Source organism: Gekko japonicus, unplaced genomic scaffold (genome assembly GCF_001447785.1).
Source record: "Gekko japonicus isolate JY-2015 unplaced genomic scaffold, Gekko_japonicus_V1.1 scaffold896, whole genome shotgun sequence".
NCBI lineage: Eukaryota > Metazoa > Chordata > Lepidosauria > Squamata > Gekkonidae > Gekko > Gekko japonicus.
In genome coordinates this window covers 25,106-41,781 of record NW_015162504.1, presented here as the reverse complement: position 1 = coordinate 41,781, position 16,676 = coordinate 25,106, and the positions used below count along the sequence as shown (strand labels likewise).

At 40.3% G+C, this 16,676-nt stretch overlaps 1 protein-coding gene across 2 annotated transcripts in view; it reads right to left on the bottom strand.

The window, feature by feature from the left end:
* CLOCK (clock circadian regulator) overlaps positions 1-13,681 on the bottom strand; it is a 39,027-nt gene extending 25,346 nt beyond the window's left edge. Inside the window, exons 1-8 of one of the 2 annotated variants that reach the window (XM_015406119.1) lie at positions 13,566-13,681; positions 13,108-13,199; positions 11,917-11,976; positions 10,637-10,785; positions 6,488-6,579; positions 5,675-5,764; positions 2,201-2,321; positions 658-771 (exon numbers count right to left, since the gene is read on the bottom strand). In XM_015406119.1, coding sequence (XP_015261605.1) covers positions 658-771; positions 2,201-2,321; positions 5,675-5,764; positions 6,488-6,579; positions 10,637-10,785; positions 11,917-11,976; positions 13,108-13,154 — 673 coding nt within the window. In that variant the 5' untranslated portion in view covers positions 13,155-13,199; positions 13,566-13,681. The remainder of the gene's footprint in view (positions 1-657; positions 772-2,200; positions 2,322-5,674; positions 5,765-6,487; positions 6,580-10,636; positions 10,786-11,916; positions 11,977-13,107; positions 13,200-13,565) is intronic. The other variant, XM_015406120.1, reaches the window with a different exon arrangement.
* Between the last annotated feature and the right edge of the window lie 2,995 nt (positions 13,682-16,676).

Here is a 16,676-nt window from a genome sequence, read left to right as displayed (position 1 = left end):
TGCTCTTAATTGCTTAAAACAATTAATGTCCATATCCACCTTGCAAACCAGAATATTCAAAAGGCTGGGTTAACTTTGCAAACATTTTATAACTTCAGAGGTGTTCAGGGTCCAATTAACCTCCAGTTAAAAACTTTACTGAATCACTGTTAGCCATGTATTTTATTCATAAGGTTATGTACATTTATACTTTTTAATGTACATATTACTGCAGCTTAAGAGATAGTTGTCTTCACCAGCAGTGACGTACTCTAATTTCTAGTTCAAAGAAATTTAATGAAAATTGGTAGTTTACTTCAGCCCTACCAAATAGATACAGTGCATCAATTAACCTCTAAATATAGTTTTAATGGCACAGAACTTTATACTCCTAAAAGCTAATAACACCTTAGGTTTTTGTAAAATGAAACTATCAGTGTTAGCACTAATGCATTTATTTCTTGAACTATTCTACATTTACTACTTCGTTTCAGCAGAATTATAGTTATGAATGTTGCTGCCCAGTCCTATTGCCCATATCCCTCCGGGGGGGGGGGGTAACTGTTGATATTCCTGGTCAAGTCTTATTTGCGTTTTCTTATTCAAATTAGACAGAATTAGACATTTATAATATACGTTCAAAACTGCACATTATAAAAAGTACTATAGTAAACTTACTGTTGCTCAAAGACTTGAAGTTTCCTATAAATTTTACATATTCATATGTAGGTGGCTCTTTGGGGTCTATTGTCCCACGGAGCATATGGCAACAGAATTCTAGCTGATTTTTTGCTGAAACAACACATGTAAGGCACCAGCACTGAACAACAAAGCATTACAAGCTGTGTAAATTTTCAAACAAATATAAGCAACTATACAACCTACGATAGAAGAAGCTACCATATACAGCCCCAGGTAGCCCACTTCCGGTCTCCTTGCATGATGCCAGCCCTCAAGGGTCTCACATAAGAAAGGCCTCTAACGAGCCCTGTAGCCAGGAATTGGGGGGGGGCTTTGCTAATTAATTAAATTCAACTAAATCAAATGCACTTTAATTAATTAAATTAAATAAATAAAAGGGTCTTACATAAGATTGAACAGCATGAGACCTGTGGAACCCCATGGGTCAGACCCCACAGGGAACGTGGGAGAGGGGGTTACCTACAAGTAAGCAAGTCAGCTATTCCAAGGTCAAGGACCTCGGGAGATGCCCCAAGGTTACACTGGGGCTGCACATGGAAATGGGTACGTTTTTGCTTCTTTTTGAGATAAGCTGTGCATTGGGGCAGTACAAAAGCTGAAGGGAACCCCCCACCTCCTCACCGGAGCTCTGCCCAGCTTGCTCGCAACTCCTTAGAACTGAAGGCAGCTCGGGCAGGAGCTTGCAGGGGGACAGGGACAGTGGCATCACACAAGCCCAGAAGACAGCCGAGAAGCTAGTGCAGTCTTACCCGTGGCCTTGCCCCCCGGGCAGACGCTGCCCCCTGCGCTGTTGGAGCAGGCATTTGGAGTGGCAGGAGGCAGGGAGCCGTGAGGGTGGTGCTTCCAGCCCAGCACTGCTGACATGCGGCAGCAGGAAGTTCCTGCTATGCTCCACTCCAGCTGGGCTGGGCCGTGGTGCCCACGGGCTCCCACCAGTCACGTAGCAACCCAAGCAAGGCTGCCAGTCCATGGCTTCCCTCTGAGGCAGGAAGTCACAGCAGTGGGGATGCTGCAGATATGAAAGGGGGCAATATCCTATGCGTCCCACCACTGGCTATGGTCCTGCCTCTAATGCTGCCTCTTCAGCTGGAGATGCCAAGGACTGAATCTATACTCTTCTTATACATGTAAAACAGTATGTTCTAAAAGTGAGGAATACCCCCTTCCCTCAACAGAACTGTGAACACTGTAAAAATGTGGATAATGGCCAATTCCTCATGGATGACTGAACTGTGAATGATAAACTTTTACAAGGTTCAGCGGGTCTCTGTCAATATCCCAATTTCAAACAATTAAATAAAAATACAAAATGACAACACCCTATACATAACGTAACACCCTAGAAGATGAAATACTTCAAACAAACATTCCAGTTATCCTTTTCATTTATTTGGCATGTGAAAATAACTTCAGGAACCTCTCAGCCCAACAGAATAAGTTAAAAATTATACTTTAACTGTGTATTAAAACTTGCACACTTCAGGACCTCTCACCATATCTAAAAGATAATTCAACTTACTTTTTAAATATTCTGGAGTCAATGAATCACTTTCTAACAAATGAGTGGACAATATTTTATAAACCTCTGAATGTTCTCCCTCTGGGACAAAATTAAATATACTCTGATCTACAAGGTCAGACTGAAAAACAAAAGAGAAATGAAAGACAAAATTAAACATCTTGTGAAATATTATTTTAAAATGCACAGCAGCCAACAAAGCAACAACTATCTGATTCCTAAGTCATTCTAGAATATTTGTAAAACAAACCAATTTCTGGTATAATGAGCAAATGTTGCTAAAGACACATACAAATGATAGAAAAGGTTCCACTGTGGTTTTTTTGGTTGAGGTAACTGCCAAAAATGTGGAGGCGGGGGGGGGCTGATGAAGAATTGTTTTCCTTGGTCGTAATAAAAGGCATTATATGATTCTGTTTCTGGAAATTAAGTATCTGACTGAACGAGAATGCTTTAAATCAAAAGTAGCAGTATATATCTCTGCCATCCAAGGCCATCACATATTCAAAAATTACATCTTACAAAACATACTGGTAGTTATTGCCTATCTAATGCAAATAGTTGCCATTAGGCTAGTGCTTTACGTCACCCAAAGTCTTACACAGACTCAGGGCGTTTTTTATGCATTTCTCTTCTACAACAGATCTCCTTGCCACCTCCCACCACTTCCATTTCAATAGCAACCCATCACATAGTATGAACAGCCACTGTCTGGGGTCCAGAAAACCATTCAACTAGTTCCATGGTTTTTTGGGGGGGGGACACATTTATTTTGACACTGAAGGGACTTTCAGAAGCTGTGCAATATGATGGGGGCTAAGGGCATGAGATTCAAAGTAATTTTTTTTAATTGCACTGGACATTGCCAAGACCATGACATAGTTAAAACAGCTCTTTAGATCCTGGTCATAAGCACACATGGCACCTATTTTTTTTTATGTGCCTGCACACTGCAGCTTATTTGCGTACAACAGAAAATCTAGAAAGGCAGCACGTTTTACAACTGTGCCTTGCTTTAAAAAAGAAAAGAAAAAGGGAATTATCAAAATAATTAACTCGGGAATCTGTGTGGTAGAGTAATGTGAGCAAAGAACAGAAGGAAGGAGATAAAAATCAAATAAATAGATTCAACATCCAACTATGCTTCTTTCTTTCAAGTTCTCAGCTACTGAGTAGAAATACTACTAGCCTCTACTTAGAATCACAATGCATACACTGGGTTTGGATCAAGACTGAAGTGGCGATTCCCACTGATTTACCCCTTCCTGCTGCAGAACATGCCTCATATAATTCCTGAGGGTCGACAGATCACATTTTTATTATTCCCCAGAAGCAGCACTTTGTAGGAACTGGTGAGCTACAGTGGAAAGGGGGAATGATCCCCTGAGGCCCTCACCCCCCCCCCCCGGGTGTGTTCTCCCTTTTTCTGTACATGTGTACACCTCAGTGTGGGTGTATGACTGATAGACAGAGCCTGAATTAAACTGATATAAAAAGTAGTGAGTCATGCTAAGGTGGAAAGGAATGCAGAGCAGTTCCTTATCAATCAAGCAAATACCCACCCAAAGAGGAATTAAATTGAGGGCCGTTTCCCCCACGGATAATTTAATCCTAACTAATGACCCAGATCTCCAAAACTATAAGCAATGGGGCAATTCCAGCCATTTCCTCCGTATCTCAATGACTGGACAGGAAAATCCCTGCCCTTTCCCAATCATGACAAGTACCCAAACATATCTAACTTCCAAATCTCTCCAAGGGAACACTTTAGACACTCTACTCTCCACGCAAAAGGAGAACACTTCGCTCTACCCAAAGTACAAAGGATTTCTTTTCAGGCTGGCTCATTTGTGTGAAGGATTGTGTTTTTATTATTACATATTCCGATGCCAACAACTCATCCCCTTTAGTCTCAGAAAAAAGGGTATAAAAAAGTTACCCCTCAGCCCAATTTTTTGTAGCCAGTCTAGAATGCATCCTATTACCCCAGGCTCTCATTTGGTATCTTGCTTTTCTGTTCCATTGACCTGTCTTGGTGTCTCCTTCCCCTGTCTGGTCAGTTTCATCCATCTGCCCAAAGCTGCTTCATTGCCACTGAGAGCAACCCCCCTTCTCTCCAGGAGCCGATTCCTATGTCTTTGTCGTCATCCCCCCACCCTTTTAAGTGTCATTTCCCAATAGAAAGGCAGTTTCTCTAGGGAAAGGCTTTTGTGTGTCATTTACAGCATTTCTTTTTCCCTTCTGTAATTTTCATTGTCATTTTTATACTTGCATAGATAACTTTATAAAATATGAACCTTTTCTGTGCAAGACTCTTTTGCCCCATGTTTTTCCAAGTGTTGATCTGAATCTGGACCTTGGTATACATGGACTTAAGAACCCAGGTATATTAAAGTATCCAAAAGACATGTTTGCCCTGTGCTAGCAAGGGGGCACCTTTGCATGTTACAGGACTGACATGGGCGGACTGATCTGGGTAACAGGACAGGGGAAAGTTCTTTTGCCACTAGAAGATTTGATCTGGATTCAACCCAATATATATATTTGATGACATCACCACTGACCACCTGATCACCACTAGCACACAGCCAACATGGTCAGCAGCCTGAAATTCTGATATTGTAGATGCCTCTATCAGACTCCAGATTGTCCTTCACTAACTGATGGATATTCTATTGGTCACTTTGACAAGCACGGAGGTAATTTTTTGCTGCACAGAGGCCATTTTAAGAATACAAAGAACCAGCTGAATGGCACTTTGTGGGTGTGCATGTGCACCCCTGCACGCTAATCAAGAATACTATTGTAAGAGTGCATATGTGCAGCAAGTGGGGAATAAAAATCCTCACTACATACAAATTACTGAACTCAGTTTCCTACTTAGATGGGTCAAAGTCTGCACTATTGCTGTCTCAACTGTTATAGCTGGCATACTGCAATGTGGCACACTTGCATAGTGCTGCAGGGTTCAGAGGCAGAAGGGGACAAAACAAGGCAAGCAGCAATATCTGGGTCGATACAGTTTTGGACAGATCACTTGCTAGACCCTTCATAAGACTGCCTACTGCACTTCTGCCACACTCCAAAATCATTTATGCTCTTTGACAACTGAGGGGGATTATATTTTCAGAGACAGATATGTGCATGGAAGGAAAATAACACAGAGACTTCTCTGTGTTTCGTTCTTATGTCATTACTGTTGCATGTATGGATATGTACTGTTGTTCTCTGTGCTGGCTGTGTGTTCATAGAGAAAAGAGTTGGCTGGTTCAAGCTCACCAAAACAACGTCAGCCTCCTTTGTGAGAGATACAGTAAGACAACAGGAACTGCATCCAGAAGAAACAAAGAAAAACCTTGGAGAAAGATATCCACACTGTTTAAGCTCCAGAATCTTATACAGCAGATGGTAAATTGTTTGCACATCCCATGACCAACTGAGTCTGATAACCTACTGAAAGCAGCTTGTACTTACTGGCAAATGTTCAAGTAAAGGGGTTACACTTTCTGATACGTATATTATACTTCCATCTGTCATGATTGCTAGGAAAAAACCATCAAGAGCCTGAAATTAAACATAAGGAACAGTTAAAAAGAGGTAGCTTACTGTACAACTTGCTTAATGTATTCCTGAAATTATCTTTTTACTTGATCTAGAAATAATAAAATGTACCTCTTCACAGAAGCATCTTTGATTGAAAAACATGTATTAATTGTATTTGATCAGCTTTACTTCCCAGGACTAGAGATGGTTAAACCCTTTCTTCAACACTGCACCACTCAGCCAGTATCTCTCCCCAACAATCCATAAGAGTTCCCCTTCCCCAACCTCAACTACAACTAACAGACATATAATGCATAATGAAGGGAAAGAAAATTAGCTCTAAATAACTGAATGTTGAGAAAGTCTATCATTTGAACATTGTTCTACACAAAAATGGGCCAAATGTTCAGCCTGTACAAACTCAGAAAGTGCTCAGGCATTTCAAAAGACCTAAATATCATTCCTACGGCAGCTTTATATTTATTAGTTACCTGGTATTAAAGACTTTGTGTTAAGCACCCCATTATACATGTAGCTGATGGCAATTACATGATACCTGTCATAAAAATATACCCCTTCCCACTGTAGCCCACCAATCTCCACTTCGTACCAAATCAGGGTGACACCATTCTAATTACAGTACATAGCAAAAAGTACAACGCAACATAATCTTATAACTTACAAAGAAACAAGTATAATAAAAGCAGTACTCATACATTTTAGAATTTAAAAAAATAGAATGACCTCTAACATTAACTGAGTAAATTCTTCATTACTAAGGAATGTGGGTTTCCAGTCTTGTCGGATTTCACTGGCATCTGACTGTGCCGTAATTTCTGTAAAAGGGAAAAACAATTATCTGCACACTTGTTTATTCTGAATCATATAACTAACTTTGTATGCTGACTTATAATAGAGAAAAAAATCTCTTCTAGTGGCACAGGTTGGTTTTCACCATCCCAATGAAACTTACTATACTTACTGTGTCAGATAATTAAAGAAAATGTTTGAAAAGGAGAAAAACAAATTGTACCCACTGCAACATTCTGTCTTCAGTAGCTGGAAGACAAAGGCACATGAGGAAGAGAGAATAAGAGGTGCATTTACTCCTTGGGGCTGACAGATGGATCACTCTGGAATTTATTTCACCATTTAAGAGTCAAGACCCAATAAACTGAGAGATGAATTCTACAGGTTTTACTCTTATTTTTCTTCAAACAGCAGTAAAACCACATTGCAAAAAGAGAGTTTCAAAAGCAATTTGTGATTGGACAGGAGCGCCAGTTTTTCCAAGAAAGAAAGTTTCCAAATTCCCAAAGGCTAGCCCAAGGCATTTGGTCAGCTCAAACTGCGCTTTGGATCCTAACCATTGTGACCCACAGCTCAACGGTTAATGTGTGTGATGATGTCCAAATTCTGGCTGCTACCAACAGCTTTTATTTTTGGTGGTATTATGCTGTCACCCAATGAAGGGCATACACACAGGAATAAAAACAAAACCTTTGACTAAATAAAACTAGATATATTATTGGATATAAACTGAATGGAAGTCCCTACAAGATACAGATCCTATGAATAAACCCCACTCATATTAGAACAGAAGCAAACTGTACAGCACTGAAAGCTATGGTCAGCAGCTAAGAGTAGTTGTAGACAGTGTTCCCTCTAAGCTGAGTTACTGTGAGCTAGCTCACAGTTCTTTAGCCTCCACCTCACACACTTTTGTCTTAGCTCAGGAAGGATGGCTCCCGAGCAAACTAATTTATACAGTAGCCAAATCACTCACTCACAGCTTTAATGCCAGTAGCTCACAAAGCAGACTTTTTGCTCACAAGACTCCACAGCTTAGAGGGAGCATTGGTTGTAGAGTGAGAGATCTCTTTGAGTGTGCATCTGCATACAAGCACATAATATCTATATATTATACCAAAGGATATGCTAAATGCTGCTAAGCTTTGAACAAAAACATTACTAAATTCTAAGTAATCAGATCAACTTATACATGAAAGCTACAAGCTGGTCATCACACCTCAGAAAGGATATTACAGCATTGGAAAAAGTGCAGAAAAGGGCAACTAGAATGATAAAAGGGTTGGAACACTTTCCCTATGAAGAAAGGTTAAAGCGCTTAGGGCTCTTTAGCTTGGAGAAACAACAACTGAAGGTTGACATGATCAAGGTTTACAAGATTATGCATGGGATAGAGCAGGTAAAGAAAGAAGTACTTTTCTCCCTTTCTCACAATACAAGAACTTGTGGGCACTCAATGAAATTGCTGAGCAGTCGGCAGAATGGATAAAAGGAATGGATAAAAGGAAGTACTTCTTCACCCAAAGAGTGATTAACACATGGAATTCACTGCCACAGGAGGTGGTGGTGACTACAAGCATGGACGGCTTCAAGAGGAAATTGGATAAACATATGGAGCAGAGATCCATCAGTAGTTATTAGCCACAAAGTATAGAAAGGAACTCTCAGTCTGGAGCAAGTGATGCTCTGTATTCTTGGTGCTGGGGGGGGGGGCTTCTAGTGTCCTGGGCCCCACTGGTGGACCTCCTGATGGCACTTGGTATTTTTGGCCACTGTGTGACAGAGTGTTGGACTGGATTGGCTTCTCTTATGTTCTTATGTAAGCTTTCAGGTATGACCTGAAAGCCGAAAACCGTTCGATGGGAACTATAAGAAATTAGCTGTATGCTAATAAATTTGGATGCATGCATACACACAGCCCCACAAATACTCCTGCACACAATGTGGCAACATGACTATTTTCAACTAGTGCTCACAATGTGTAGATATTGTCTACATGCTGCTACAAAAGAAGCAAACCTATCTTTAAGAATGACCCCTCCTGAATTTCTAAAGTTCCCAATAATACAACTACTTTCTTTTGTTCACAAGAGACCAGGTATTTCACAGGCATGATGAGTATGGTGTGTGAGTTCTTTAAACTACTCATTATCTCATATAATACCTTGTAACTAGCCTATACTCTCAAGACAACTTAAAAACTGAAAAATCACCAGGCCCAGATGGCATACATCCGAGAGTTCTGAAAGAACTCAAATGTGAACTTGTGGATCTCCTGACAAAGATATGTAATCTTTCCTTAAAATCTGCCTCCATTCCTGAGGATTGGAAGGTAGCTAATGTCACTCCCATCTTTAAAAAGGGTTCCAGAGGAGATCCGGGAAATTACAGGCCAGTCAGTCTGACGTCGATACCAGGTAAATTGGTGGAAACCATTATTAAGGAAAGAATTAGTAGGCACATAGATGAACAAAACCTATTGAGGCAGACTCAGCACGGTTTCTGTAAGGGAAGATCTTGTCTCACTAACCTGTTAGTGTTCTTTGAGGGGGTGAACAAACATGTGGACAAGGGGGATCCAATAGATATTATTTACCTTGACTTCCAGAAAGCTTTTGATAAAGTTCCTCATCAAAGGCTCCTAAGTAAGCTCAAAAATCATGGGATAGAAGGACAAGTCCTTTTATGGATCAAAAACTGGCTAGTTCATAGAAAACAGAGAGTGAGTGTAGGTGGGCAATTTTCTCAGTGGAGGGTGGTAAGCAGTGGGGTACCGCAGGGATCAGTACTTGGTCCACTGCTTTTTAACTTGTTCATTAATGATTTGGAGATGGGAGTAAGCAGTGAAGTGGCTAAATTTGCGGATGATACAAAGTTGTTCAGGGTGGTGAAAACCAGTGAGGATTGTGAGGCACTCCAAGGGGATCTGTCAAGGATGGGCGAGTGGGCGTCAACATGGCAAATGGGGTTCAATGTGGCCAAGTGCAAGGTGATGCACATTGGAGCCAAAAATCCTAAATATAAATACACATTGATGGGGTCTGAACTGGCAGAGACTGAGCAAGAGAGAGATCTTGGAGTTGTAGTGGATAACTCACTGAAAATGTCGAGACAGTGTGTGACTGCAATAAAGAAGGCCAATGCTATGCTGGGGATTATTAGGAAGGGTATTGAAAACAGATCAGCCAATATAATAATGCCCCTATATAAATCAATGGTGAGACCTCATTTGGAATACTGTGTGCAGTTCTGGGCACCACACCTTAAAAAGGATATTATAGCTTTGGAAAAAGTGCAGAAAAGGGCAACTCGAATGATAAAAGGGTTGGAACACTTTCCCTATGAGGAAAGGTTAAAGCGCTTAGGGCTCTTTAGCTTGGAGAAAAGACGACTGAGGGGTGACATGATTGAGGTTTATAAGATTATGCATGGGAAAGAGCAGGTAGAGAAAGAGGTACTTTTCTCCCTTTTTCACAATACAAGAACTCGTGGGCACTCCATGAAACTGCAGAGCGGTCGGGTTAGAACGGATAAAAGGAAGTACTTCTTCACCCAAAGAGTGATTAACACATGGAATTCACTGCCACAGGAAGTGGTGGGTGCTACAAGCATGGACGGCTTCAAAAGGGAATTAGATAAGCATATGGAGCAGAGGTCCATCAGTGGCTATTAGCCACAAGGTATAGCTAGGGGCTCTGGGGCAAGTGATGCTCTGTCTTCTTGGTGCTTGGGGGGGGCGTCAACAGTGGGAGGGCTTCTAATGTCCTGGCCCCACCGGTGGACCTCCTGATGGCACTGGTATTTCTGGCCACTGTGTGACACAGAGTGTTGGACTGGATGGGCCTTTGGCCTGATCCAACATTGGCGTCTCTTATGTTCTTAACACAGTTACAAAGTTAACGAAAATATTTTATGAATTATGGACAAATTCCAGCAGAAATACATATTTGCTTCAGTACCATTAGACTGTTCCCATAAATATGAGCCAGAGACCTAAATTACAACAGGTATTAGTATTTTAAAAGTGCAAACAAGAAAAATACTTGCAGTAATTTCAGCCTTCTTGCAACAGCCCAGAATTACCTTTGTGCTTCCGTAAAAAATCAATGCTCTTCTGCAATACAGTGGATTTGTCCATCTTCCGAGCATTGCCCGGAAGCATGGATCCCAGCTCTTTGATGAGAACATTAAACTGATCTCTGCGTTTCTTTTCAGACTTGTTTCTTGATACTCTAAAGAAAAGAAACATTGTGACAAAATTTACAAAACAAGTTTTATGCAATTCTATTGTTCATGTGTTTTAAGGGCCAACCCTTACTAATATATATACTACTTTGAATAACATATTTGTAAAAATAACAGGAAAACATAAGCAACAGCAAAGGTTTGGCAAAATCAAGACGAAGAATGGCAACAATACTAAGCAAAGTTGCTCCACTCTAAGGCTTGTGTAAGGACTTCATAAATTAAGGATCTCTCCCCAAAGCACCTATAAATATATTGTCACTCTTTCAAACGTACCCCAGGAAAAGGACAGGAGACAAGAAAAACTAATCTTAATGCTTGGTAGATTCAAAGTATCACAAGGCACATTTAAAATGAAATCAATTTACATTGATGTTAATCTTTTATTTGCAATATTTCATACTGCTAGCATGCCAGATAAACAAAGGGCCTGATCCAAAAATCCTTGCATACAGGAATTACATAGTGGGTAAGGTTAATCTCTGCTGAATAGTGTAGGTTGTCAGCTTATTTAATTTATTTATTTGAATTTCTATCCCGCCCTCCCCGAAGGCTCAGGGCGGCTAACAGGGCATAATGCCAGGTAGTAACAATGAAACAGTATAAAATGTTAAAATACAATAGACAATTAATAAACAATTAAATAAACATAATAAAACATTTTTGGTGCTCCTCTATTCAATTCCAGATGTTAAGATTTTAAGACCAAGATGGTGTTCTCCGTGGCATAGCTAGACAACCACAGCAATGCGAATCCCACTGCCCTGCCGTCCCCTAAACACGTCCCGTTCCCTCCAATGGTGCCCGCACCAGTGGTAGCAATATGCGGAAATCATAGGGCAGTTGGTGGAACAATGATGGTGGAACAATGATGCAGAAGCCAATGCCAAGAGGTGCCTCAAAATCAGTGTTCCCTTCCCTCCCAACAAGAGATCAGCACTGTCAGAGTGGACAGCCTGTCTGGCAATGTACACAGGGGGCAGGAACACCGGCGTACACTTCAGAGTGCTGGAGCTCCCGCTTTGCATGGGACAGTGTCCAAAGACTAACAATACAAAGGAGCTCACTTCAAAGCACAGACCAAACTTCGTGACCTTTTTTAGTATGTCACAAAATACCTCTTTGCTTTATCTTTGTCATCTTCTTCCACAAGACCATCAAAAATGCTACCATCATCTCTAAAAGAAAACAAACAAGATCCAGAGCACAGCCTCATGTTATAAGATTACCTTAATGCAAAATAAACAAAAATTATGAGAGCTTGTTAAGAGGGACTCCCAGCTTTTTAAAAGATAAACACATTTGTATGTTTAGAATATAGGCTTGAAGGCCTGTCGCTACCATCATGGGCCTGTATGTCACTTCAGATCCTCCCAGACACTCTTCCTGGTCAATCCCTCCCTTCAGCGTTTCAGATCAGCCACAACACAGGACCACTCTTTTTCAGAGGTAGTTCCAGCATTATAAAATGTTTGCCATGAGGATGTGTGGAGGGCCCTTAGGCAGTTAATTGTATAAAGAAGAAGAGATTGGATTTATACCCCACCCTTCACTACCCAAAGGAGTCTCAGAGTGGCTTACAAACTCCTTTCCGTTCTCCTCCCCACAACAGACACCCTGTGAGGTGGGTGGGACTGAGAGAGCTCTGACAGAAACTGCTCTTTTCAAGAACAGCTGTGCCAGAACTACGGCTTGCCCAAGGTCATCCAGCAGGTACAAGTGGAGGAGTGGGGAATCAAACCCGGTTCTCCCAGATTAGAGTCCGTGCACTTAACCACTACACCAAACCTACACCTTGTAGGAAAACTCTATAGCTGGTTTGGGGAGGGTGTCTTTTTTGTTTTAATTATTCATTGTCTGTGGGTCATGTTTTCTGTAGGCCACAATGGTCAGAAAGAAAAGCAGCATATAATTTTCAAAAAATAAATAACTGACCAAAAAAACACCTTGATCTGCAGATTAGATAGTTAATTAAATTAGGTATTTAAAAATTGGAATTTGTACAGTTTGTCTCAATGCAAAGAATAATGAATTATTTACCAGGTAACCATTTAAAAAACTACCTGTGAACACTACATTTTGCATTGTGCCTAAATATAATTTTTTGAAGAAAACACTGAGACATAATTTAGTGATTCTGTGCAGTCCCACACTGCTGTTAACAGACATTTTTCAGGGCAAGCAACTGATAGTGTCTAATGTTACAAAGACATACTTCAGTTTCCCATTACTCCACTTTGTAAATCTGCTTTAAGTCGTAATTAATTGACATGCAGATGTACAAATAACAAAACTAGAAGGTAACTTACCTGTCTGCAATAGAGCTCATTTTATGGTTGCTTATGGTAAAGAACATAACATGTCACACTTTAGTCTTGTGGTAGACATTTGTACGTCTTGTCTATGAAAGAGTGGAAACAGAAGGAAATGTAATGTCCATACAATACTTTTGTATTTCCTCAAAATAAAATTTCCTACTCCCACTGAAAGAAATAGTGCTCCATGCAGCTAGTTCCACATGTTCAAGAAAGCTTTAAGCCTTTATTTTTTTAACAGCCTGGTTCCACACCACCAATCAAAAATACTATTCAAAACTGAAAGGATTTTTGAAAGTACTTTGTTATACACCAAGGTGACAAAAAAGGCAAAAATTCCATATGCTCCATCTTTTGACCATGCATGAAGTAGCTTTTAACAGACCAAAGAGTGTCCAATAACTTTTCTCCTTTTTGATATCCTAACATAATACAGAATCTTATTTTTTTACCTTTATACTTTTCTGGATGATAAATATAGATGTTCTAAAATTACTGATTGCAGAAGTGCCTCATGAGAAAAAATGTCCCTTCAAAAATATTCCCAGCAGAAGAGCATGAATTTCTGTCAGTACTGTAAGAAAAAAAGAAAAGAAAAAAGGTAGTTAATGGAATTCTGCACATACTATTTTACAAAATTATGAGAGTCCCTTCGTTTTAATCACATATTACAAAAATACAGCAATATATTTAATGACAAGGCTACCAAACCATAAGTGTTTCTTCAAGGGATGGGCACAGACCTGAACCTGAGCCAAAGTCTGGGCTGGACTTTGCCCGGTTCGGGCTTGCAAACATTGGTTCATGAACAGCACCTTCCCCCGAACAGTCACCGAGCTTCAGTTCAGTTCAGGGTTTGGCTCCCCAACGTGTTTGTATCACTTCTGGGTGGTGTCAGGCCTCTGCCTCTGGTGCACCCACATCACCCAGAAGTGACACAAGTGCACTGCCTGACAGGTTCATATCACTTCCAGATGATGCTGGAGAGCTGGGGGCAGGGGCCCAACACCACCCAAACTGGTTCAGTTTAGGAGGGTTTTTTGTTTGGGGGTTCAGTTTGGGGCTTGGTTCAGGGCCGTCCATCTTGCAAGCCCCAAACAAACCAGGCTTACCTGGTCTGTGCCCATCCCTAGTTTCTTCAGCAAAAAAATAGTTCTTGAATTTCACTTCAGTCTTGCCTGGATAAGACTTCATGCCTAAATGTCTGTTAAAATGAGTTTCATTACAATCAAAGGAATTTAATTACAAATATGTTAAAACTTAGTATGTCACTGTAAGTCTCTTGTTTCTTTCCCTCAGCTCTAAATACACTTACTTTCATGTGACATGCATTCCTAACCCTGCTGCATCTTCATTTCCTCATTCTAAATCTGCCTCTAATTACTACAGCTTCACTTTGCAAAACACAATCCTTAAGGCATTCTGCCAGCAAACGCCATATAGAAATGATCAAGGTCTGCAATGGAGATGCATTTTAATATATGCAGCTGTTCTCATTTGTGTGTACCTTAGGCTATGTCTCTTGTGCATACATGATACTGAATGTATGCTAATACATTAATGAAGTCCACTAAATGCCTAACCAAAGAATGTAAATCTACACACTGTCAATTACTGCAATTGTCATGATGGTATCTGCATTGCGTTTGCCAGGTCATCCCATTACACCTTCTAATGACTGTTCCCTTGTTAAACCCAAAGGAGTTAACACTGGAGACAAGGCCACAGACTTCCTTCTGCAAATGCCAATGTTATCTTTTTAAAATTCTCCATAATGCTACTGTCATTCTCTAGACTCACATTCTGAATGAAAATTTTGCTGTTTTCAAAGAATGCAAGTTCAGAATCTGGAGGAAGGTAGGAGAAGGCTGCAACATTCTTTTTTCTGTTCCTACCAACTATCTATATAGCAAGCAGGATACGACAGAACTCGCCCACTGCTGCTCTCTTCAGCTCCCTTACTGTTGCCAGTGGTGACTGAAAAGTGAGAGTGCATTTTTCAGGACTACCCCAACACTTCTTCCAAATGTTAGACTGGTATTTTGAGCTCCCTTCAGGAAAGTGAGACATACAAAGGGAATAAAATGAATGTGTCTTCTTGCCAGTAGAGCTAATCAATTAAGGGTTTTTTTTTCTTTTAAAGGGATTTTCATATAGAAATTAAAAAGAAAGGAAGACAATCTGCCAGCAGAACGGGGGAAAACATATCATCAAGAACATTACTCAAGTGAACCTGCTTGTTTTTTTCCCCCTGGCCTAATAGCCTACTGTCCTATTGACCTACTTTCCCTGTTAAGGTAGTTAAACCTTTATCTCCCATTTCTTTCTTTTTGCAAACAAATGTATCCACTCATATGCACACAGAAATCTCATGAAATCTAGAGTGCAAAAGCTGTAAAATGAAACCCGCATTTTAAAACTTTAAGTACAAGTATCTTGCCAATCATTACACAAGTTTTACAAAGAAAGAAATTTCACATCTGGCCCTGATAGACTTTAAAGATCTATCTCACTTTCATTAGCATTTATACAGTGCTTTCACTAGCATTTATACATTGCCTTCATTGTCCAAAGAACTTCACATGTTAACCCTTTTGTAATAGTTACAAAATCTTTGTATCAGATGGGGCAGATGGGGGCTATTGCAGATGGGGGGAGCTTGAGGCTAAGACAGATAGACACAGATTTCAAAGGGGCCATAGCTCAGTGGTAGAGCATCTCTTTGGCATGCAGAAGGCCCCAGGTTCAATCCCTGGCCTCCCCAGTTAAAAGGATCTGGAGACCCTGGAGTCTGAGTAGACAATACTGCCAGTCTGAGTAGACAATACTGACCTTGATTGACCAATGGTCTGATCCATGTGTTCATGTATGTGTGGTACATATCACTACTTAATTTCTGACAGAGATCTGAAAGTTCTCTTAGCCACTCTGTGGAACCAGCTCCCATGCACATTACACTGCATACTCTGAATAAGCTTAGAACTTTCATTTCTTTATGGCTAGGATCCAAATACTCTAGGCTGATCCCTGAGACTGTGCTAACCCAACAGAACTTTTGACTTCCCACCATCTCTGAACATCCGACTCCAATGTCACAATACTAAGTGTTTTTAAAACTCCTCATAGTTTTAAAAGTGGTTTTCTGTGGTCCCTTGGAAAGGGCTTACACATATCAATTAAGACCACTTAATGACTTGGAAGCTTTGAACACCCAAAAACAGATAATCTAAGCTTAATATAACGAAAGGATATCCAGAGGAGTTTGGAGACTGATGTAGATGACTACACAAACAATTCTATTATTTGCACAAAAGAGAGACAGACAGACACCTCAAAAGTGCATATGCACATAACACTTTATTACTTTTTCTTTATATTTCCTAGCATATGTCCCTAAAGAAGCTCTCAAAGAATTTAAACTATAAAATCATAATAAAACAACAAATGACATAACGAAGAAATCCTGTTACAAAAGCCACAAAAGCAGTAGCTTCAATTTCAAAAACAGCATTACCCACTAAATCTTATGAAAGAGGGGCATTGTGCCAAGATTGGTTTTTAAA